This window comes from Chelonoidis abingdonii, chromosome 10 (assembly GCF_003597395.2).
Source record: "Chelonoidis abingdonii isolate Lonesome George chromosome 10, CheloAbing_2.0, whole genome shotgun sequence".
Lineage (NCBI taxonomy): Eukaryota > Metazoa > Chordata > Testudines > Testudinidae > Chelonoidis > Chelonoidis abingdonii.
The window spans coordinates 23,735,734-23,760,366 of NC_133778.1; the positions used below are offsets into that span (position 1 = coordinate 23,735,734).

Below are 24,633 nucleotides of genomic sequence, written 5' to 3' on the forward strand. Positions count from 1 at the left end.
CCCAGCCCTCTGTTGACTCTTTCCCCCCTCCCCCCATGACCCCAGCCCTGACTGGCACCCCCACACATACCCAGCCCCCCTACCCTGACACCTGCATCCCCCTCACATGCCCCCAGCCCTCTGCCCTGACTCTTGCACCCCCCACATCCCCATGCACCCTGGACATCCCCACCCTGAGCACCAAATGGGAGCCCCTGCACCCCTCACACCACATGGGAGCTGCCCAGGTAAGTGCCACCACACCCAAACCTCCTGCCCCAACCCTTCATTTTAGCTCCTGGCCAGACCCTTCATCCCCAGTCCTGTGCTCGGTCCACTCCCACTCTCAGCTCAGTGCAGAGAGAGGAAGAGAATGGGCCAGAACCAGGGAGAAGGTAGGTACCCACTGTATGGGGGGCAGGGCTGGGACCCCAGACCGGCACTGGGCTGAGCAGGTCCGGCAGCTGCAGGTCCGGCAGCTGGGACCCCTGAGCGGCAGTGGACTGAGCAGGTCCGGCAGATGGAACCCCTGAGCGGCAGTGGGCTGAGCCGCTCAGCCCACTGCTGCTCTGGGGTCCCGGCTGCTGGCCCCGCACAGCCCACTGCTGGTCTGGGGTTCTGGCTGCCAGACCCTTCCCAGCTGGGGTCCTGGCCGCAGATCTCACTCAGCCCACTGCTGGCCTAGGTGAACAGAACCCCACACCAGCAGCGGGCTGAGTGGGTCGGTGGCGTAAGATCAACATTTTAATTTAATTTTAAATGAAGCTTCTTAAATATTTTTGAAAACATTGTTTATTTTACAATACAATACTAGTGTAGTTATATAGATTTGTAGAGAGAGACCTTCTAAAAAACATTAAAATGTATGACCGGCACACGAAACCTTAAATTAGAGTGAATAAATGAAGATTCGGCACACCACTTCTGAAAGGTTGCCGACCCCGGCCTTAGAGACTAACAAATGTATTTGAGTATAAGTTTTTGTGCTGTAGCTCACAAAAACTTATGCTCAAATAAATTTGTTAAGTCTCTAAGGTGCTACAAGTACTCCTGTTCTTATTAAACAAAATACACTACTGACTCTGAATGACAGATAGGGTCAGCTGGATAATGTACACACCCAAATCTTTAATTTATTTGGGGCAGTGAGAATCTCCTCAGTGTATTTCTGTGTGTGACAGGTTTGGTCACAGAGTCCCCCTTGAGATTGTCATGTGATGTGCTGAAATTACCTCTGAGCCCGTTTTCCCTGATCACTTGAGACTCCAGAACCCTGCCTTGTTGAGCCAGACACGCTAGCCTGCTGCAACACAGACCCGGGTTTGAACCACGTCCCCAAAACTGCAGGCTTTAACTGAAAACCACTCAGCAGGTTACCTAACTGCAGCACCCAGATACCCAAACAAACCCCAAATCTGTTTTACTCTGTACAAAGCGTATACAACGTAAACTCAAGAATTGTCTGCCCTCTATAACACTGAGAGATGCACAGCTGTTTGCTCCCCCAGGTATTAATCACTTACTCTGGGTTTGTTAATAAACAAAAGTGATTTTATTAAGTATAAAAAGTAGGATTTAACTGGTTTCAAGTAATAACAGACAGAACAAAGTAAGTCACCAAGCAAAATAAAACAAAACACACAAGTCTAAGCCTAATACAGTAGAAAACTGAATACAGGTAAATCTCACCCTCAGAGGTGTTCCAATAAGCTTCTTTCACAGAGTAGACTCCTCTCAGTCTGGGACCGATTCTTTCTCCGGTACAGTCCTTGTAAGTTCCAGCTCAAGTGATAACTACTCATGACTGGCAGCCCCCTTTGTTCTGTTCCATCCCCCTTTATAGCTTTGGCCCAAGGCGGGAATCTTTTGTCTTTCCCCATCTCTCCTTCTAAATGGAAAAGCACCAGGTCTAAGATGGATTCCAGTATCATGTGACTGGTCACATGTCACTGTAAGACCTCATTCTTCATTACCCATGTCATGTACACATAGGGTGACCAGATGACAAAGATGAAATATCGGGACGCGGGGAGCGGAGGAAAAAAAACAAACAAAACATCGGTTGGGACGTGGGACAAACAAGCAAATATCGGGACAGTCCTGATAAAATCGTCTGGTCACCCTATGTACACAGGAAGGCTTGCAGGTGAATAAATCCATTCACAACCAATTGTGCTAATCAATGGGAGCTGTCAAGATCTAGGTTGAGCAGACAGCAAATGTGAAAAATCGGGATGGGGGTGGGGAGTAATAGGAACCTATATAAGAAAAAGATCCAAAAATCGGGACTGTCCCTATAGAATCGGGACATCTGATCACCTTATCAAGATCCTAAGCCACCATTAATGGCCCACACTTTGCATAATTACAGTAGGACCTCAGAGTAATACTTTATAATTCTAGCTTCAGATACAAGAATGATACATTCATACAAATAGGATGAACACACTCAGTAGATTATAAGCTTTGTAATGATACTTTGCAAGAGACCTTTTGCGTAAAGCATATTCAAGTTACATTGTATTCACACTCCGTAGCATATTTCCATATAAGATATGGAGTACAATATCACACTGTGTATTTATTTAGTTTTGTTAAAGTTGTATAACAATTGAATTGCTGCCCATTGCATGCTCTGGGTACCCTTACAACAAATAAAACTGTGGTCATATAATTAAATTTAAATACCTCACCCTCAAAGTTTTCCAGATAACAATAAAGCTAAAAAACAAAACAACAAAAGCAGCCATAAAACAAAACAAGAACACCCAATCATCAGACATCACTGGAAACAACTGCTGCCTGTTCCCCCAATTTTCTTTTCCCCAAATGTCTCAGTCTTATCATGTGGAGACAGAGAACCCATCCTCAGAGTTGTGGGATCCTCTCAAAATTAAAACAAGCTACAAACCTTATAAAATCACTGCTACACTCTACAATAATGTTGTCAAACATTATGGGTTACAGTACTGTTACTGCAGTGTTCAGGACATTACTTTAGGTAGAATACTGTAGCATTTTTTTAATCATGGGAAGGCCAAATCCAAATTTTCCTTATATTTTATCTGTCACAAGCTTATTCAAAAAATCAGGAATAATAGGGAGGTCTGCTAGTTTTTTGCATTGTGCAGTATGTTCTGTTAAGTTAAACATCCTGTTTTTATGAGCTTGTCCACAACTCCATCCACCTGTTTGCCAGTTTTAGCCTTTTTGTTGTACAAACACTGAGGATGCAACTATTACCTTTATTGCTTATATGAGAGTAGCATCCTAACTTGCCTTGTTGAGAGTTTTAAGTTTCAAGTTTCATAGGAAAAAAGCTTCAAAACTTCTTGTACTGTTCAGCTTAAGGCTACAAGGAACAGCAATATTGTAATTCTTTATAGATCGTTTAATATCCTAAAGCTATAACCATGCTGTTTTTTCTCATAGAACTCCACTTCATGCGGCAGCCTTTGCCGATCACGTGGAATGCTTGCAGCTTCTTTTAAATCACAATGCACTGGTAAATGCCGCAGATAATTCAGGGAAAACGCCACTTACGATGGCAGCTGAAAATGGACATGCAGGTGCTGTAGGTAGGTACCTATTTGCTTCTGTAAATCTTGAAAGAAAATGAAGGCTATTGTACTTACCCATCCAAGTGCTTTATCAGTTTTTTTCCCCCTTGGGGATTATAAGAGATATAAGAGTACATACCTAAATGTGTGTCCATTTATTTTATATAATGGGTAAAAGGAAGTTAGCTTCATATTTTTAAAAAGGCTCATGTGTTTATTGCACCCAAAATTCTTGTCAGTTGTTTTCATTTCACTTTGCAAATAGTTTCAGTAACAGATAAACCATGCCCATTTTTCTGGCAAAAATCAAGTAGCATGTGATTAAAAAGTGCTCTCAGTATTAATTCCTTCATTTGTCTCATTTCTCTGAATATACAGGGCAACAGAATCTCTTTCTAGCAGGAAGATGAAGAGTAATCTTTTGTAGTTAAATTATTAAAAGATGTTTATTTTGAAGTGCAAAATATTGTTTTGAATGGGCAACTGTAAGTTGAGTCTGGATTTATTACTTTTTAAAAAACCCTATAACAAATATTAACTCGTACTTTCTCTCCAGACTTGACTGCGTAGCCCATGTCCTGGATTGCTACACCCATTATCTCCCCCAAAGATATAATGAGTCAGCAGAACCCACTTACTCCTCTCAAAGCAGGATCCACAGTTGTTAACTGGGTGGACTGTTTCAGGCCAAAACTGCCATTCTGATGCTGCAGATTTCATCAGTCAAATTAAAATGAATACATTTGAACTGACAATTTTGGGTAAAATGAACATTATTTAATTAACAGTTTCCCATTTTCAACCAGCTGTTAGCTTTGGTTTGATTGCTGATTAACTGCACAAATTACAGTTTGTTCATTGATAATTTTTCCTCCACATTTGTATAGTTTATATAGAATAAGGATCTATTTGACCATCTACAGTACTGTGTGCACATATTCTGGAGACTGGAGTTAATTTTCTCCTTTGCAGTTTGCAGGTGCATCAGTCTGTAGGATTTATCCAATGGTTTTTGTTTCTGTATTTCAGATTTTTTGGTGAACAGTGCCAAGGCTGATCTGACTGTAAAGGATAAGGACTTGAATACACCCTTGCACTTGGCTAGCAGTAAAGTATGTTAAGGAACTTGGTAGACTGCGCGCGCGCGCACATACACTTGCATTATATATACTATATAAGTGTGCATTGAAGAGGTATTTAAAACAAGGCCTTGGCAGAGTATTGAAGACATTCATTTCTCAGGCCAATGAAATGCTTAGTGCAATGAAGCTGTGATGTACACAAACTTGGGGGGGGGAAAGCAGGGAGGGAGGAAATGTAGTAGAGTTAGCTTGCTCTTTGGCCTATCCAGGAAGGTTACAGTAATTTTGAGAGGCAAGGCAATATAGGCTGCTGTATCTTACTACTTTTGAGATACTGGTAACAGCGATAAGGAAATATTGCTAATGTGAAGAAGCTATGAGACCATTGTGAATTTACAGAATAGTCTCACTGTAATATGTATAATACAGCTTTACATAATCTCTTGGGTTTCTGTGGAAAGGGACAGAAATTTCCTGTTCAAACTGATGCCAAGATCTTGTAAAAGTTGAGGCAGAAATCAGGTTTGGTCATGGTTTTCTTTTCCAGGCTCTGTGTCCACATATTTAGTAACCTCAGTAGGCTTCACCTCCTCTCTCCTCCTAGTCTTCTGCTGCCACTACCTGGCTTAGCAAGAAAGAAATGCCCTCATTCCCTTAACAGGTTTTTCTTTTTCAATTGCACCTTTTAATAGGTGGGAGTTTAGTAGCGATCAAGTTTGTTCAAGGCCTCCTTGCCATATCCCACTGAATACCCCTCCCCCAATTTATAAAGCTGCATCAGCTATTTTGTTAGCACCTCTTATCAGCTGTTTAATATGGTACATGTGGCACTGGACCACCTTCAAGGAATGGACACCTGTGCTAAACACCTATACTCCAAAGCCCCAACCCTGCAATTTGTTCTGCCCAGGCTGACCCTTGCACTTATGCAGAAGAAGTTGCAGAATTGTGGCCCAATTCTGCATTATTTAATAAAATCTTTGGAAAGTTTAATTGTCAATAGTGCCCTTGTCATGCAGGGGGAAAATACTACTTCAACTATTTAATCAAAAAACAATTAACCTTTCTTTGCCTAATTAAAATGCATAAGCAATCAGGCACTTAAAGGTCAAGGAAGTACTGTTACTAATACTAAATATTGCTTATTTATTTAAAAAAAATATACCATCAGTTAACTGTCTTTCAAAGGATCAGTACTGCTCCATGAAGACATGGATTCAAATACAGCTTAAAGTAGGGTCTATATGTATAAGACATTCAGTGTTTTAAAGGAAAAAAGCCACAGCTGGCACATTTGGATTACTTAAAATTCACCCAGTAATAATGGTAGGGATTGCAATCTGTGTCTCCTGGCCTTTGAAATTCATCAAGTATGCACCCTTTTATAAACTCAGAAGCATGTTTGTAATTCTAAATGCATTTTTTAATTTGGATTTGTATTTTTAATTTATGTTGCCTCAATTTTAAAACCCTCTGCAAATTAACATTTATTTTATTTTTAATATTAGGGTCATGAAAAATGTGCCTTGTTAATACTTGACAAGATCCAAGAACAGAGCCTTATTAATGCAAAAAATAATGCATTGCAGACGTAAGTAAATGCTGAAATAATTTTACTATTTACTTGTGCTCTTATGTATTGTTTTTACCAGAAAATTCAGATTTGGAATTTCAAATTAACGTTACTTAGATTTTTCTTAAGTGTGTAATTTAAAAAAAAAATTAAATTTTTCACTGTGGTAGAATATCTGAAAATCATTGATTTTTGGAATATCTTGAGCTATATTTAGTCCTATGAGGCATGTAGTATTAGGTGTTTCTGTGAAGATCAGCTGGTTTATTCTTTTAAAAACAAACATAGGTTTTCCAGTGAATAAAGCAGAAATTGTAGCCTGTTGTGTTGAATGTGACTCCTAATATCTCCCCCCCCCCCCAAAAAAAAAAAGGATTATCCCTTCCAGATTTAACAATGTAAGTTAAAGAAGAGCAACACTTTTTTTTCTCCCTGCTATGGTCTTTAGGAATGTACCAGGATCTGATCCACACATTGTTCGGCCACACCAAAAAAAAGATACGAGGCAGTGGATGTGGCTTAATTAGGCCGCGACTTTGTTCACTTAAAATATCTGGAAGTACCCGGCCATAAATTGTACAGTGTGGGTCATCATCAGTTTCTTAATCACTTCCACATAATCCCCAGCCTGGTTGGACCTCGCCTCCTTCCCTCATATGAGGGCTAAAGGAGGGTTTGAAAAGGAGAAAATTTGGCTCCCCACTATCTCAGACGTAGGACCCCTGAACCCTCCTCCTTTAGCTCCCTTAAGGGATGCTTTCCTTCAGATCCTTTCCCAATCCATTTTATCCAATAACTGTAACCCTGTCATGCATTTTATATACCAAAGTAGTGACACTATAACTTAATCCCCCAGCCTTGCCCCACCCTGCTGGGTTCCAAAGCTACTGTGGGAAAGGCGCAAAAAAAAAAAAAAAAAAAATCTCACCCTGTCTTGACCAACCTGGTAGTAAGGGAGAAATTCCTTCCTAGCCCCCAAGGAAAGAAGGGCAAATAGTGGAATGCCAACAGTGCGTCCTGAAGAAATCTGGTCCTTTTTCAGATTTTATGGCTGAGAGGATGGGTTCTCCCATCTTGATCTGATGAAGGAAGGCCAGCAATAACTTCTTCTTCTTCTCCTTCAAGTAGAGTCCCTGTGGGGGCGCCAATTCACATGCTAGGCTGTCTGGTAGCAGTGCCTGTTTGGCCTGTGCATGCATCCCACACATTGAGGCTATATGGGGATGCACAAGCGAACTTCCCTCAGTTTCTTCTCAATCACCTGTGACCTAAGACAGGGTCTACTGCAGTGGTTCTCAATCTATTTACTATTGTGGGCCACATCCAACATTCCCTGTATAGCTCTGAGGATGTCACACGGACCTCAGCTGTGTGCTGATTGGGACTCAAATTGAGAACCACTGGTCTACTGTGTATCTGTTCTCTTTAGTATTCAGCGGTTGGTTGGTTGGTTAGCTAGTTAGTATATAGTTAGTTATTTTATATTGTTTATAGTTATTGGAACAGTTGTCCCCCCCTTTTTTCCCCCTTAGGAAAAAATGTCATTCATAGATATAGTTAGAGATTTCAAATCCTTCCCCATTTAGGAAATCATTTTTTGTTGTTTTGTTTGGGGATGCTGGAGTTCCAGGAATTTAAAAGATGCTTCTCCTGCAGTGAGGTTGTCCTGATCAGTGACAGGCATTCTCAGTGCCTTTGCTGTTTGGGAGATGCTCATGTACCCAGTAAGTGCAAGATCTACACTTCCTTCAAGGGTAGATTCTGAAACAATAGGACGAAGTTTAAACTCCTAGCGATGCAACAATCCTTAAAACTGGCTTCAGATCCAGGGGCAGAGGACCTCCCTGTGCATAGGCCTCCCACTATGACTACATCAACATCTAGAACATCAGAGGCTGCTAGAGACAGGCAGTATCATGGCACCAATTGCATCCACAGCACCAAAGACCTCACCAAAGGTAGCCTCAACATCCGTCTCTACACAGAAAGATGTAAAGAGTAAATCTCCGAGAAAGTCTTAGTCACCAACATGTGCTTTAGAGAGTAGCAGAAAAGCTCCAGATCCCCTCAGAGGAGGTCCAGGACACAAGCTCTTGGACATCCTACAGCCTAAGGAGTCTAGCTAAATAGCACTCCCAGTGAATGAGGCCATACTAGAACCAGCAAGAACTGAATGGCACATGCCAGTTATGTGTGCATCTACACCTAAGAGGATGGAAAAGTGGTACTTTGTCCCAGCTAAGGAAGTGGAGTTTTTGTTCTCTGACCCTGCCCCATACTCCTCAGTCATCCAAACAGCTGCAAAAAGGCCCAGCCAAAAGCTCCGAAGGGCAATCTGTGCGGATAAGGAAGTCAAGTGTTGAGGGGAGAAAAGTGTTTAATTCCATCATCTTCCAATTTAGAATTTCCAGCTACCAGGACTCCCTGGCAAAATATTCTAAATTCCTGAGCTTTAAAGACAAGTTACCCCAGGAGGACAGGGCTCAATTTCAGGCCCTTATTGACAAGGAAAGATTAGTGGCAAGAACCTCATTAAAGGCTGCAGTCAACACTGCCAGTATTGCTTCAAGAGCTATAATGATGTGCTGGGAAATTGAGCTGCATTTTTGGGGTTCCAGGGAGGTACGGAACACTAGTCTTTTGATTAAGTTAGTGTTTCCAACCAGAAGATAGACAGGTCTTTGCACTCACTAAAAGACTCCAGGGCAACCCTCCATTCCCAGGGCGTATATAGACCAGCCCTGAAGAGGAAGTACCATAAGCAGTCTTACAAGCTGAGGTCTTTACCAGTGCTCTTACGAGCTACCTTGCAAACAGCAGAAGATGCAAAAATATTGAGACACTTCCCCATCCTCCTCTACTGCAGCTACCTGGTCTCCATGGCCTGTCTCTCTCCACCAGCCAAAAGATACTTTTGATGGGACACTTGGGAGCTACGAACTAATGTTTATGCCATCTCCACCCAATTACGAGATCTCCTTTGGTGGACGTCTAGCACAGTTTTCCCCACAGCTGGGGGCAATAACAAAGGACAAGTGGGTGCTAGATATCATCCATTCTGGTTATACCATTGGCTCCCAACCCCGCCAAAATTTCTTTCCCTCTCTTCAGAGACTATTCTCATGAGGAGATCCTACATTAGGAGTAGAATTCCTCCTCCAGTGGGAGCAAGGAAGAGCAAATCAAGGAAAAAGGTTTTATTCTAAATATGAGGAGGGTGGAGACTTTCTCAACGTGCAGCCAACTCAGTGTATTTATTTGAAAGCTAAAATTCTGCATGATTAGATTGGCAAGAATAATACCATCTGTGGATAAAGACACATGATTCACCACTCTCAGTATGAAAGATTTGTACTTTCACCTCCTTTCCACAGAAAATTCCTGATTTCTGGTGGGCCCCAACCACTGTCAATACAGGCTACTTTGGTTTGGTCTAGCAGCTGCATCCAAAGTCTTCACAAAAGTGTTTTCCATAACAGCAGCGCAACTCAAGATAGGGTGATTCCACCATCTTCCTGTATCTAGACTACTGGCTTTTTAACGGCAGGACATGTCCAAAAGTCATAGCACTGACCTCATTGCTACTTTGTCTCATAGCATCTCTGAACATGGAAAAGTCTGCTGTGACTTTGATACAGACTATAGATTTAATAGGAGTGACCTTAGACTCAGTCAGAGCAAGAGCTTATCTTCCTATGGACAGATTGTAAGCCATGGGTAGCCTGAGAGATCAAGTTATGCACAACCCTTGGATATCAGTCTGGATTTGTTTAACTCTCCTGCGTTGTTTGGAGTCACGTACTTAAATAACTCCATTAGCCAGACTCCAACTCCATTGTCTGTAGGCTTGGCTTCGAACAGTATACATACTGAGCAAACACAGCATAAACATTGTAGTAACAATTTGCACCACAATAAGGGCCTCTCTGACTTGCTGAAAGATCTCCCACACCCAACAGGATAATAATCACAGATACCTCTTTGTTAGTTTGGAGGCTCACATACACGGTCACACTTGGATGCCCTCGGAAACGAGGATACACATACATCTCCTGGCGCTCACAGCAGTCCAAGAAGCATGCAAAGCATTCTTACCATTAATCCAGTCTCACCACATTCTTGTGTTAGACAACAAGACAACTGTATTCTATGTAAACAAACAGGGAGATGTGAGATCCATTCCCCTGCGTATAAAATCTGTCAAGTTTATGGAACTGGTGTATCAATAACCATATTACCCTATCAGCAGTGTACTCCTAGGAACCAAGAATAGGCTTGCAAATAGCGTCAGCAGGCACTTTGCCACTGACCATGAGTGGGAGTTTGATAGCTCAGTGGGGAATTCCCTACCCAGATCTGTTTGCCTCTCAGACTAACAGGAAGCGCAGCAAATACTGTTCCAGGGGAGCTCAGAGCCAGTTCTCCAGAGGTGACAATACAGCAAATTGTATAGGCCCAAACCAGTCAGGGGTCCTGTAACTGCCCACACTGTAATCTGTGTGACTCATGGTTTTTGAATGTTTGGGATCGGCAATGCTGCAGATAATGGAGCACCTATATATGTAAGGATAGGATCAAGACCGATCTTGTAGACTGAGGGGGTGATTTGCTCCCACTGACAAGAAGGCAGGTGTGGAAGGCTGATGGAGGTTTCACCCCTGGATAAGAGGTGAAAACACCCCAGTCCATCTCCAGGGGGAGAGAAGAGATGCTTTGATTACCAATTGGGATGTACTGCAATAGTGCTGAGTAGATTCTCTTCACCTCCTGCTACTTCAACAATGAAAGAGCCTAGCAACAAAATGTACAATGATTCTGGTATCCTGCCAGAATTTTCCTGCAGAACCCAAAGGAAAGTGAAATACTGAATTTTTCATCTTAGCCAACCTGATATCTTTGCCAAACTAAGATATTCTATCTTAGCCAAAGTGAAGATGGAACAAAGGCAAGACATTTTGCTAGACTGGGGTCAATTCCCCTGCCAAATATCAAAGGCCTGCTGCAAACAAGGGAGGTGTGAGAGCCTTTCAGCTAAATATTTTATAATGAAAAGTGTTATGCATGCACTATATACAGTGTCACTATCAGTTCCTCCTCTATCTAAACACATATACATGCATGCACATTCAGAAAGAGCATGTGTGTGCATTCTTGTCTGTATGTGAAAACAAGATGTTTTATAGATGTGGAATTAAAATTTTATGTTTAAAAGAGGTGATGTTATTTACAGTCTATCTAGAATACAATTCTGAGGATCCAGAAAAGCAGCTGAACATGCTCTTAAGTGTTACTTAACCAGATGTTTCAAATATATTGCAAATCATACTTGAATCTAGAGTGTTATGTTTTGTAGACCTCTCCATATTGCTGCACGAAATGGCCTAAAAATGGTGGTTGAGCAGTTGCTGGCCAAGGGGGCATGTGTACTAGCAGTAGATGAAAATGGTAAGTGAAACAATGTAATTTGACAGTCTTCAGAAGAGCACCTAAGGTGATTTTTACAAGTAACAAAAGAAATAGACCTGCAAACTGGTTAATTAGACAACACTGATGCTTATACTCCTTTGTGAATAAGATGTTCAGTTGTATAAGTACCCAAACAAAGATACTACTTCTGTATATTTTATATCAAACACACCGCAGACATCACAACAGTCCCCTTAATGTTAATTTTGCATGTGCTGTCAACAGCTAGTCTTTCTTTAACCCCTGGGTGCAATGGTGGTTTGAATTTTCTAAACATGCAAAAGGCAACAGAAAATTCTGACTCCTTGCTCTAGAGTTAAGGATTATACATCTCACCAGAGCATGTTTAATGGTTAGGAGAAAAAACATCAGCAACTGTTTGTTTGTACCCCAATTCATTCTGAGATCAAAGTTAGTAATCAAATTTTCTAACTAAATCTGATATGCTAACAAATTATTACAAGCCTGTAGAAAGTGTGAATAGTGTGAAACATATTTTCAAGTGTAGTCACCAATTAAACACTTTGTTTCAGACCTCCATGAAATCTTTTTTCTAAACACAAAATATCTGTAAGGGAAAGTCAAAACTCTGTTTTTATGGTATTCTGAAATTAACCTTTAAAATTCCTTCTTTCTTGAAATAAGCTGGTTTCTCTTACGACACTGACTCAGTGGCATTTAAGTATTCGATGTAACAGTTCTGTGCCTCAGTTTCCCTACCTGTAAAGTGGGAATAATATTTTTTACCCATCACTGTAAGACACTTTGAGATCTATGGATGAAAGACACTATAAAAGTGATGAATCTTATTTGCCAAATTATACTAGTCAGACGGCATGAATTAATTCTGTTGAAGTCATCTGGATCTGAGTTGTGGACAGGATTTTGTCCCAAGTAAATGCATTTGTAAGAAGAATGTCTATTACATCAATACTAAAATATCATGTTTTATTACAAAGAAAACCTGTGGAGCACAGTTGAATGAATTTTGCCTGACCCAAAATGTAGCACTAATTATGATTAATAAAATGTATTAACTAAATGTAATTACCTGCTTATTACAGGTATTGTAATTAACAGCTCCTGCATATTTCACAAAATTAAACAATTGTACCAATATCATTAGATAACACTAAAGATTTTTTGTTTTGGCACAGTCCCATTTATCATAGCATGCAATCTTCTACATCCCCTCCAAGTGATCTAGGAGGAGCAGAAGGTTTCTGAACTATTTAATCTTACTGCTTAATTTTTTCCTTTTATTACCCTTAACCTCACCCTTATGCTTTTAGTGAGTGGCTATTGTTGTGGCACCTGACTGTAGCTGAATGCAAAGAGATATTGCTTTTCTCAATGCCACTGATTTGCCACTCCATCAATTTGCTGTTAGAACATTCTGAAGAGCAGTGCTGACAGGATACTGTTCCCAGGATCCAACCATTTCCATGGCTTGCAAAACTTCCACCAAACTGATGAGTCAGAACCTCAAGGTCATTGCTGAATCTGAGTCTCCTAAAGAGCATTGTTGCTACAATTTCAAGCTGGCTCTATTTTTCTCTTTTTAATGAAGCAATCTACAAAGATTGTTTTTGTCAGCAATCTAAACATTGTTTAACAAAAAAAAAAAAAAAAAGGCAATTAATTGAATGGAATTATGCCCAAGCTTTCACTGTTTGCCTGGCTCCCATCTTCCTGAAAAAGTGTACTTGAAGTACCTATTATATGACTACAAACAAGAGCCCAATTAATAAATAGCATTTGGCAGCTGATAAAAAATAAAGAACTGGAGTCTCACTTACTGTATCAAAAATTGTACCTAGAGTGATGAATACTGCAGATGTTTTTTTCAAATATTCTCTCAAATGTAAAAGTGAATTTGCCTAAGCCACTTTCTACAAACGTATGAGTTATCAAGTTTTATCAGTTTTAACTTTCCAGGCTCTAGTATTTGTATTAAAAGTGGTATGTTTTGTATAAGATAGTACATCTCTTGAAGTGGCCAATGGATGGGGCTCTGAAAATCTTTTGCCAGAGCTTGAGATAGAAAGAAGTAAATGAACCAGATTTGGCTCTAAACCCCACACACTTTACAACTAATACAAAACCAGTTAGTTTTGTGCGACTATAAAGAGTGAAGATTAAATTTAAACTCTTCACACAGGCAGTATGTCTGAAAGCACTGTAATGATGAATGATGTCTTGGATAAGGCTTTGCTGCCCTGAAAGGAAAAGCTTCAGATTTTCCTAATCATCATCATCTGCCTCTCACTGAGGGATTTCAAGCCAACCTCCAAATTATAAAAATGTCACACTTATCCAATCATAGAACAAAACTAATATAGTGATCATAACTAATCAGCACAGTTCAAAGTTTTTATTCCACTCTAAAATACTTGTAATGGATTGTTTATCATTCTTAGAAATTTTAAAGCAACAGCAATCAAACCAAAGCACAAAAACATATCTGAGTAATTCAAATTAATAAGTAAATTTTCGGAAGTCATGATATGCTCATGGACATAGTACCCAAAGAAAAAGAGGTTAAATTAATCAATTATTATTATTACTACTAATCATTATTAGCTGCAAATTATTTGCTCAGCTGTAGTTGTATATGAAACCCACAGACAGTATGTCCTCACTGCAGAATTAACTTGGGTGATTGGCACTCAAGTGTAAGAACCATGGTTGGCCAAACTCAGGTGTGAGTGGCCACACTACAAAGCCATACCTGAGGATGTCCACTTGGCTGCATCCACAGTGGTGCTGTACTTAACTTGTGTGAGCTGCTAGAAGTATCCCATGGTTCCTAGTGGTGCAGTAAGCTTAGCTACTCTGATTCCCAGTGAATTGAAGAACTTGTTTATCCTTCTGGGCATAGAGGGCATTGTGGGAAGGCATCGGATTTGAGTGATTTAGCCAGTGTCCTCACTGCAAAGATTAGCAACCCACTTGTAAGCAAAACCCGGTCTTTTAAAGCTTTTTGTGTGTAGATGGGATCTGGGGTACAAGCATCCAAATAGGAGCCCAAGTTAACTCTGCAGTTAAAATTGGGTGACTGGCTGTCATTAGTAGTTTCCCAGTTCTTCATTTCACCAAGCCCTTATTACATTTATTTAATTTTAAAAAATATATTTCATGCTTCCTGAATAAAACCATTCTTCTCTTAACAGGAAGGCAAATTTTGGATAATAATCTATACAGTCATACTTACTGTAAATATCGTGTGTTGGGGGGAGGGTGTGTGTCTAGTCCCTTTCTCTGATAACTTAATTCCTAGATAAATTACTCTCTAAAATACTCAATTGATCAATATTATAAAATATTTTAAAAAATCATAAATGCAGAACTTAATATTTTTATCGAATGCACATTTATCTTCAACTGAAGGTCATTGTTCTCAGAATGTGATTTGTTCATATGAACTGAATTGGAAATCAACTTCAGTTCATAGTGCCATATGCTTATTTATGTTGTCGTTTTGCAATCCTATTGTCTGTGTTGTGGAACTGTGTTTACCAAATATTTTTATTCATTTTGTGAAGGCTGTATGCTGCCTGACTTTTAAAATAGTGCTTTTTGTGGTCACATTAGCTTAAACACTCCATACATTGTGTATTTTCCCAGCATGCCTAATTTAAAATAAGTAACACACTCTCTTGCCTGGCATGATTGTAACTAAACATACATCTCCTTATTATGAAGTCATCTAGAGATGTATTTGAGGAATGCTCATTTCCCTTCTCAGTACCCCCAGTACTAACCATTGCCTTGTCTGCATTTGTGCCCAGGTCATACGCCAGCCCTGGCTTGCGCTCCTAACAAAGACGTGGCTGACTGCCTGGCACTCATTTTGGCTACCATGATGCCTTTTTCTCCTTCCAGTTCAATGATGCCTTTCAACTTCGTTTGTTTTAAAAAAGACAATTTAAGCAGGACACATCTCTGCGATGGCTCCAATATGGGCAGCATTAACTCTTACAGTAAACCCTTGAGTAACAATATAGGAACAGAGGATGGGTACAATGAAAATGATTCTGATTCTGAAACGTTTTGACTTTGGTATTCAAAGCTTTTTCTTAATTGCATTTGGGTTGTTGTTGTTTTTTTTTTTTTTTTTTTTAAAAAGCTTGAATCTCACATTATATTTTTAAAGTATTATTATTGACTGAAATTTCCAGAATTAGGCATTGAAAGGATTAGGGACATTAAAAATAATCTAGCCTTTAATATAGAAGTTAGGGATTTTCGTTTGAATGAATTCACATTTATGTTCTGTAGTTTCAAGTTTCACCGTGTTTTCTTTAGGCCCCAAGTGCTCCTGTGAAAGTTTCTACCTCTTTTTTTAAGTAGCAAAAGAGAAAATGCCTTTTTCTTTTTGACAGCACAAATGAACAGGGAACTGTTGTATAAAATATTCATACGTCCTAGCTGTATAGTTGATACACAGACGTCTTTCCAATGTGGCTTTCTTAAATTCCAAGAAAGAACCCCACCCCTCTCCTCATTGTTGTCTCTTCCCTGGTTAACACAGGTTCTGAAGAGTAGATAATAGTTCGTTGCACAAACCAAAGGTACAGTTGTGCATCTTTTTAAAGTACTGCCTGTATTACCTTCTCTAAGGGAAATAAAACATTTTACACTCTGCATGTATTAAGCACTTAAATATACAGAAGGCACTTTTTAAAGATCTTAGGTACAGCACACAATTAGAAGAATACTGATATAAAAATTTAAGGCCAAATCCTGCTTGTCTCTCTCATACCAATATTTCCCCACTGACATCAGTGGAATTACTTGTGTAAAGTCAGCATGATTCAGCCCTTGATTTGTTTTTTTTTTCAATTCAGCACAAACATATATGGCTTATTTGCACTACAGAATTAGGGTCATTAGGAGCTTCTGTTACCTGAGCAATTAACCACCAATCTGAGTTCAGAAAAAAAAAAATAAGCTGTTGATTTATGATGCATCTATATTTTGTTGCCAATTTAAATTGGTATTTTTCATTTTATTTCTAAACTTACATAGCTTATTTTTACCAGGAACATTATCATGTTTTAAAATACTTTTGCCAATATTTTGGTTAAAATGAATAAAGCCAAGGTAAATACAGAGCAAGTGAAAGCATTACATCAAGAGTGGACATACCAAACAAACGCTAGTAAATTTGAAAGCATATTATGGAAAGGGAATCATGATGTACTAGAACAGCCGATTGACACCAGCTTGCTTAAGCAACATCAACATTGTGAATATATCTACTCCTTCTACCAAAGCTTCTAGGTCAAATGGACCCCGTTCCTCGTCTGGAACAGATGTACAAAAGGAAGACTGAGACTTTAAAAAAATAAGCAAATAAATTACCATGAACTAACCAGCTCTATACCACGAGGACCAAAATGCTTCAGTATTTAAATGGAAGATTTTAATTTTTTTCTGAATGCAAGTGACAGAATGAAGTAATTTTTCTAAACTATAAAAATGTAAACTTTTTGAGTAATGAATAGTCTGGGGTGTATTTTACATTTTATGACACAAATTTCTAGCTGACAGCTTGACGTTTTTAACTGATGATGTGTTGACCACAGTGTATTTTTTTCCAGACTAGAGAGAATGTTCATATACTTTTAATGTAAATGTGTTTATATTTATTTGAAATGAAACCAATGCCCAGGAAAAATAACTATGACTTGTTCTCCTTTTTTGTGAATCTTATTTGGCATAACACAAAATGAAATGTGAATATAAGCCAAGACTGTTGGCTTGAGTGGGGAGGAGGATGGACGTGTGTAGCGTGGCCACATGGGCTGAAAACTAACCTCAGGTTCTTACTCATATGGCTGGATGTAATGTGAAGATGAATCAACCAGCCTGTTGGTAAAGGGTGGAGAGTGAATTTGTGTATTGCACCACTTGAGCACCCTTTATCAGACAGATTAGAGCATAGGAAAAACTCACAACTTCTAACGGGGAAGGTGGGGACATCCTAACGCAGCTAAGGTATGTGGCACAGGAAGGATAGAGGAGATGTAATGTGGCTTGGAGTAAAGAAATTTGTTGAAACTACCTATGATTCCCACTCAGGCTGTTTGCAGGCTTAAGTCTATGCTGGAAGGATGGGAGGTGTCTCCTCAGTAAACACTTTAGGCAGGGCAAAGGAAAAAATAGTTTTTTCTTTGTTGGTTTGTTTTTAATTGCCAATTCTGACAGTATTCTATATAATGTTAACATTTTCTAAAATTTGTTGACAGGTTCCCATTCTTCATGAAGGGGAAAAAAACATTTAGTATGTAATTCTTAATGAGACTTTTAATGCATATATGGGTATCTAGTAGTATACATAATACATTACCTGTAATTTGCCCTGCTAAAATTAAATGATTTTAATGTCTCTATGAATATTATGGAATAGAACATTTTAAATCTTAAAGTTAAAAAAAAAAAATCTCAAGGGGTGTTCCCTTTAAGGATTCACATTTCTCTTTTTCTGTGTTTTCCTGCAGTGGAAATCCCAAGCTCCTGAACCATGGGCTTTCCCCTCCTACATTAGTACTGTATGACTATTTTGATTTTTTTTAAATTGCTAAAGAGCAATAACTACTTTACTTAAAGCACTGAAAATAAGGGGAGAGACCAACATGGAAAGAGTGGTGGGTTCTGTGGTGTCCATTTAGAAGTGAATGGAAATCCCACATTTTGCTTTTTGTTGTTTCTAAATGGAATGAACACTTTAAACTTCATTTCCCTTTTTTTTCATTAGAAGGAGAAAAGGGTCACAATTACCCTAGAAATGCAGAGGTAATAATCACAGTGGTCATTTAAAAAAATTCAGCATTTCCTATTGGCTACCATACAGTGATAGCGAAAATACCATCATTACTTCCTACTAAAATATTGGTATCTGTGTAGTATTTGTCAATAAATGCTGACTTTATGATGACCCATTATATCTAACATTATAGAACTGTAGATGATTTATTGAATTTCTTTGATCATTCTGTGGTCCCAATTCTAAATCCGTTGAAGTCAGTAGAATATGATTCCTATTGAATTCCATGGATTGTGGAATGAGTACAATCTACAAATAGCTCAAGTGTATATCTGGTATTGTCTACTTTAAAACAAAAACAAAGGAACTAAATCTAAATTTTCTCATTGACTACAAACTGGCCATCCAGTTTGAGTGGTGATTTCAAGCATGTTATATTACAGGAATCGTAGAAAAGATATCACATATGCTTTGTTGGTTACCCTCTTAAGGGCACTGGGAAAGTCATGTTTTGAGCATGGTACTCTTAGAGGAGGAAAAAAGTACAATATGGGTGAGATTTTCAAAAGGTGCTCAGCTTTGGTTTAATTTTGCTCTTATTGAAGTCAATGAGAACAAGGTTAGGTAAAATGTTGAACACTTTTGAAAATCCCACCCTCGTTTTTATTAGTACAATAATTTGTTCACACTTATAGAAATAAATTTGTGATTTAGGACTTGATCTTGCAAACATTTAAACATGGGAATAATTTTACTCTTGTAATAGTCAGTCCCATTGAGTTAATGGAACTATTCACAGGAGTAAAGTTACTCATGTGCATAAATGTTACAGGATGAGGCACTTCAGTCCTGGTTCTGCGAGTTATATGGGCTACCTCTGTGCCTGTAGATAACATGGGGCTCTATGTGAGTGCACTGGTCCGTCCCCATGGTTCTACGTGAAGGATCAGGGTTTTAGTTTATATTTTAACCACAGTTATAGGTGGACTTCATTGCAGGAATGGTTCTCAAGTCTCTATCATAAATACCAAATGTTCCAATTTTCAAATTGCCTAAAATCTGCCACTATTCTACATTGAAATAGCTATGGGAATTTCAGTTTATCATTACTAACATAGTATGTTTGGTACTTTTTTATGCAGTAAACAGCTGCCAGATTTATTATTAAATCAGAACAAATACATAAAATGGATTATTATCCTTTGTAATGTTGAGAAACTTGGTTATGTATCAGTTGGGATGAATTAACGACTTGGTGATTTTTTTTGTCATGTAAGAAACTTTAGAGTGCCTTTTTATATTTGTGTATTCTGGAAGTATTTTGTGAAACTTGTTATCTTCTGTTTTTCATTTGAGTGTTATCAAAGCAATATAATACCAGTAAATTTTCAATTCAAGCCTTTTTGGAAAGTATAAAGTAGTTTTTTTCTTTTTGTACGTTCTACCTGCATTGAAATGAAAATTAATTTGCTAAATTTCTATAGGTAATTATGTATAATTTTTGCAGTGCTGAAAAGGCTTTCTTATTACACAAAAAGTTAACTTTAGGTCAGTGTTTATAGGGCAGGACGTTTTAAAATAGTGACAATCTGACAGTGTGCATAAAATGTAATTCTATGCGTTTCTTATGCAGTGATCTACATATTAAAAGCCAATAACCTTTGTTTTGTCGTTTTGTCTTATTTTATGCTTTAGCATGTGCAATATATCTTTACAAACCATGGTGATACAAATTTGGTGCCAGTGTTATATTTTGCATAACATATTTGTAATAAACAATCTAAAATACTGTTTGATGGTTTTGGTGGGATTTTGTCTGTAATGTTTTCTTATGTAAATTGGAGTTTAATTACTTCAGTAAATGTTATGACTGTACAAAATGAGGGGAAAAAAAAATACTTATTCCAGTGAATGACTTGGAATCCAATCTGAATCTGTTCAAGCACAGCTTAGTATCAACTACTGAATGCTGTATTAATGTAATGAAGTACCCTGACTGTAAACTACTATTGAAATGCATTCAGATGGTTATTTTTACAAATAAAAATGGTACAAATATTGTTTCAAAACTGAGTGATATATTATTTGTTTAAAACCACTGTATGTTTATCGAAAACTTTTTGTGAAATTACACTAGAAAAATGTTTTAAGCAGTATAGCAGAACAAAGATGAATAATGTAGGCTGACCTGTCTATACTTCATTTTGTATTTCTACATTTTCTTTTACACATTGACTATCTCAATTGGCTCAAGAAATGGGCTAGGATAGTATTAACTACTGTGTAAGTAATTTTGTTCAGTTATGTATTTGGAAAAATGTCATCTTGAATTTTTTTCAAAATTAAGTGGCCGCAAAAAAATTCAGACTATTTCATTAAAACTGTATCACTGTATCTTTAGGGACTAGCTAATACTAAAATAAATTCAACCATACAATTAGCTATTTTAATATTATAAACCTGTATGTTCCTCTTTGTAGTAAAAAGGGTTAATATCCATAAAAATGAGCTGCATAACCAGGTATTCAGCTAACTTTTATGGTGGAAGAAAGATACAGAGTTAAATTCTAGCTCCACCTATAGTAACCTGCAGCATGCATAACGAGAATTCTACCCACTTGAAGAGATTAAAATACTGTAGATAGTGTTGAGGAAAAATGGGAAGAAGGCAGAGCACTGTACTACTATGCATGTCGGTATCTGTAGCAAAGGAGCCACAGCACTCAGTAACGTGCATTACATTTTTCTGAGATCCTTGTAGTCTGATATGAAGTCCACCAGTCCCCTGAAATGTTTTACTTTGTCACAAAGGTGCAGACTTTTTAGTTTTTAAGGCCTGGTCTACGCTGGAGGGGGAAGGGAGAGATCGATTTAAGTTACGCAACTTCAGCTACACGAATATGTAGCTGAAGTTGATGTACTTAGATGTACTCACCATGGTGTCTTCACTGCAGTGAGCAGGGCCAGTGCAACCATTTAGGCGGTCGCCTAGGGCGCTAGGATTTGGGGATGGCATTTTCTTCAGCTTCGGTTGCCCCGGTTGCTGCCTGCATCTAGGGAAGGGGAGCGCAGAGAGGGCTACCTGAAGCAAGTAAGGGGGGGGTGCAGCACGCAGGGGAACTCCCCGCCCCAGCTCCGCCTCCACCCCAAGCATGCCGTCGCTGCTTCACTTCTCCCACCTCCCAGGCTTGTGGCGCCTAAGCTCGGGGTGGAGGCAGAGAAGGGGTGAGGGTGGGGTGAGGGTGAGGGCAGAGGGTGGGGAGCTGCCACGGGGGGGGTGCCTTAGGGTGGGGGCGCGAGGACGGGGGAGGGCGCAAGATGGAAGTTTTGCCTAGGGCGCAAAACATCCTTGCACTGGCCCTGGCAGTGAGTCGACTGCTGCAGCTCCCCCGTTGACTCTCCCTGCACTTCTCAAGGTGGTGGAGTACAGGGGTCAATTTATTGCATCTAGACTAGACATGATAAATCAACTCCTGCTGGATCGATCGCTGCTCGCCGATCCAGCAGGTAGTATAGACATACCCTAAGTAACTTTCATTATTGCCCGGTAGCATAAGCAGTATTATGGTTTTACCGTAGTTCCTCTTATTTCCTGAGATCACACACTATTCTTTTAGAGTTTTGTAAATAATTTATACCATGGCAGACACTTGGGGTTATAGTTCCTCTCAATCTGAGGATGTCACACCCAAGATCCTTCTATGTGAAGATATCTCTCAGCCTTGAGCTGTTGTCTGATTCTGACTGTAAGATAGAGAACGTTGTCCTTAGAAGACCCTGGTGCAGGAGAGAAGAAAACATGACTCAAAGCTCCCCTAGCAGTATGTGAGGCACTTGACAACCTGGGCTCAGTCTCACATGCAACAGGGGAGCCACCCTTTAGAGACATCCATTATAACTGGCTGCATAAGGGAATCAGAGCCAAGTCCAAGTTAGGAGGAGGGCCAGACTTCATTTCAATCAGATCATTCTCCCTGGCATCCAGGGGCAGTTCAGACTTGGAAGAGGTGACTAGGGAGGAGTCTCCCCTAAGGAAGTCCTGTAAACATATGAATCCCTGTAACAAACTTCTCCCAAGATTCTCCATCTAGTGCAAGAGCTGCCCAGCCAAATGACTACACTTAAACCCAGCAGCCCTCTTCCAGAGCAGCAGCTCTACTCCTTCCCCCTTGCAAGCTCTTAGATAAGAAAAGTGTAGAACAACAGTCCTGAGAATCTGTTTTGTGGCACCTTCTGAACCTGCAAGGTGGTTGGGAGCCTGGGAGAAAATGCCACTATGCCTCCTTTTTTTCTTTTTCTTTTCTTTTTTTCTTTTCGGAAAAGGCCAAGTGTTAATGCTCTGTCTTCACATATTCGCTGGGAGAAACTATGACCCAAGTGTCTGGATTGATAGAGAAGTCCTTGAAAAATAAACACCAGGTAAGGAAAATATCCCTTTATGGATCTTCTGCTCAAGTTATCTTTTGTATTACACATTGGTATGACAGCTCTACCATGGAGGAAGCTTTGGTTTGGTTTTGTTTTTTCCTTCATAGAGTTTTCAGCACTTTTCAAGTGAAATGCCCCATTGTATTTTGGAAAAAACCTCAAATATTTCTCTTCAGTTGCTATGTTTTTGAAAGATCTGATGTCTTCATCAAATCCACATGCACCCTCTGAAACTCAAGCTATTCATTTTATCTATGTATTTTCATAGCTACCTTCAAGATCCTAAATCCTCCTTGGCCCCCCCTGCTCTGTATCTTACAGAATGGCTTGGAAAACCAGACAGTGCCTACTAGCAGAGTTTCCTCCTTGTTCCCCACCCCCCTGGGACATTTGGACCCTTTCCCCGAAGGCAGGTGCTTCTGTTCACCGTTCTTCCCCCAGCTCTGTGCCAGTCCTAGGAATCTGTATTGCTTTTGGCCCCTAAGCCTGCCAACTTTCTAATCGCACAAAAGGTAACACTATTCCCCCGCCCCTTTCCTGAGGTCCTACCCCCTGCTCAGTACATTCCCCCTCCTTTGGTGGCTCCCTCTTCCATGCCCTCACTCACTTTCACCATAGCAGGGGGTTGGGTGTGGGAGGAAGTGAAGGCTCTAACTGAGGATGTGGCTTCCGGGATGGGGCCAGAAATGAGAAGTTCAGGGGGCAGGAAGGAGCTCCAGGCTAGGGCGTGATGGCTCGAGCTGGGGGTGCAGAATCTAGGCTGGGGGTCAGGCTAGAGGGGGCTGCAGGTTGAGACAGGGGCTTGGGGTGCAGGAGGGGCTCCAGACAAGGAGATGGGGCAGAGGGGTTCAGGGTGGGGAGGGGGCTCTGGGCTGGAGGTTAAGGTTGGGGGGGTGCAGGCTGTGGGGTGGGACTGAGGGGTTGGGATGTAGGAAGAGGCTCTGGGTTTGGGGCCCAGGGCTGGGGCAGGTGCTTGGGGCACGGGGTTACCGCTAGTGGCTCCCGGTCAGTGGCACAATGGGGCTAAGGCCGGTGTACCGACACTTTGAGCTACCCTCCCGTTTTGCAACAAGGTGCAGTTTCTGCTTCATAAGGACGCCATCTGTACTCATGCTCAGGAATTGCTGCCGCCTGGTCCATGAGGTTGCAAATCGGGAGGGATGGGGTCTGTGGTCGAAAACACTCACGATCTGCTTCCTGGTCCATGAGGTTGCAAATCGGGAGGGATTGGGTCTGTGATCGAAAACACTCACGATCTGCTTCCTCCTGGCTAATGTGCCAAACTGATCTATTGGATGATTGAGGCACGCTCTTTGAATTTTTTGTGTGTGAATACGTGTAAAGGGAAGTAAGGTTTGGGGGTACAGGGCACACTCCTGACCCCAAGGTGATAACCAGAGTGGCCCCTTTCATTGTTTCCACTGGCATCCTCCTTGCTTACTTCCAATGACTTGGTGCCTATGCACCTGTCACTGGTCCAGGGATGGTTGCAAATGGGGAGGGATGGGGTGTGTGGTCGAAAACACTCATGATCTGCTGTTTGTGTCGTTACACCGGCTCCCTGCCTGTTCTGACTCCCGTACGGTGCCCTGGACGCGGCCACCAGGTCTCGTGTCGATGTGGAGGCACCGCAGGTTCCTTCCCGCAGGCACCACCCTGCAGCCTCCATGGGCCGCAGTTCTCACTAACGGCATTGCGGAGCCGGTGCGCGGGGCAGCAGTAGTGTGGGGAGCCCCATGGTCCCCATGCCTAGGAGCTGGACCTACTGGATGC

The 24,633-nt window shown here is 40.4% G+C and overlaps 1 protein-coding gene across 1 annotated transcript in view; it reads left to right on the plus strand.

The window, feature by feature from the left end:
* The window catches only part of ANKRD44 (ankyrin repeat domain 44), a 228,991-nt gene extending 210,955 nt beyond the window's left edge, over nucleotides 1–18,036 (plus strand). Inside the window, exons 23-27 of the mRNA XM_075069823.1 lie at nucleotides 3,412–3,557; nucleotides 4,569–4,651; nucleotides 6,130–6,212; nucleotides 11,548–11,639; nucleotides 15,452–18,036. Coding sequence (XP_074925924.1) covers nucleotides 3,412–3,557; nucleotides 4,569–4,651; nucleotides 6,130–6,212; nucleotides 11,548–11,639; nucleotides 15,452–15,717 — 670 coding nt within the window. The 3' untranslated portion in view covers nucleotides 15,718–18,036. The remainder of the gene's footprint in view (nucleotides 1–3,411; nucleotides 3,558–4,568; nucleotides 4,652–6,129; nucleotides 6,213–11,547; nucleotides 11,640–15,451) is intronic.
* The last annotated feature ends 6,597 nt before the right edge of the window (nucleotides 18,037–24,633 follow it).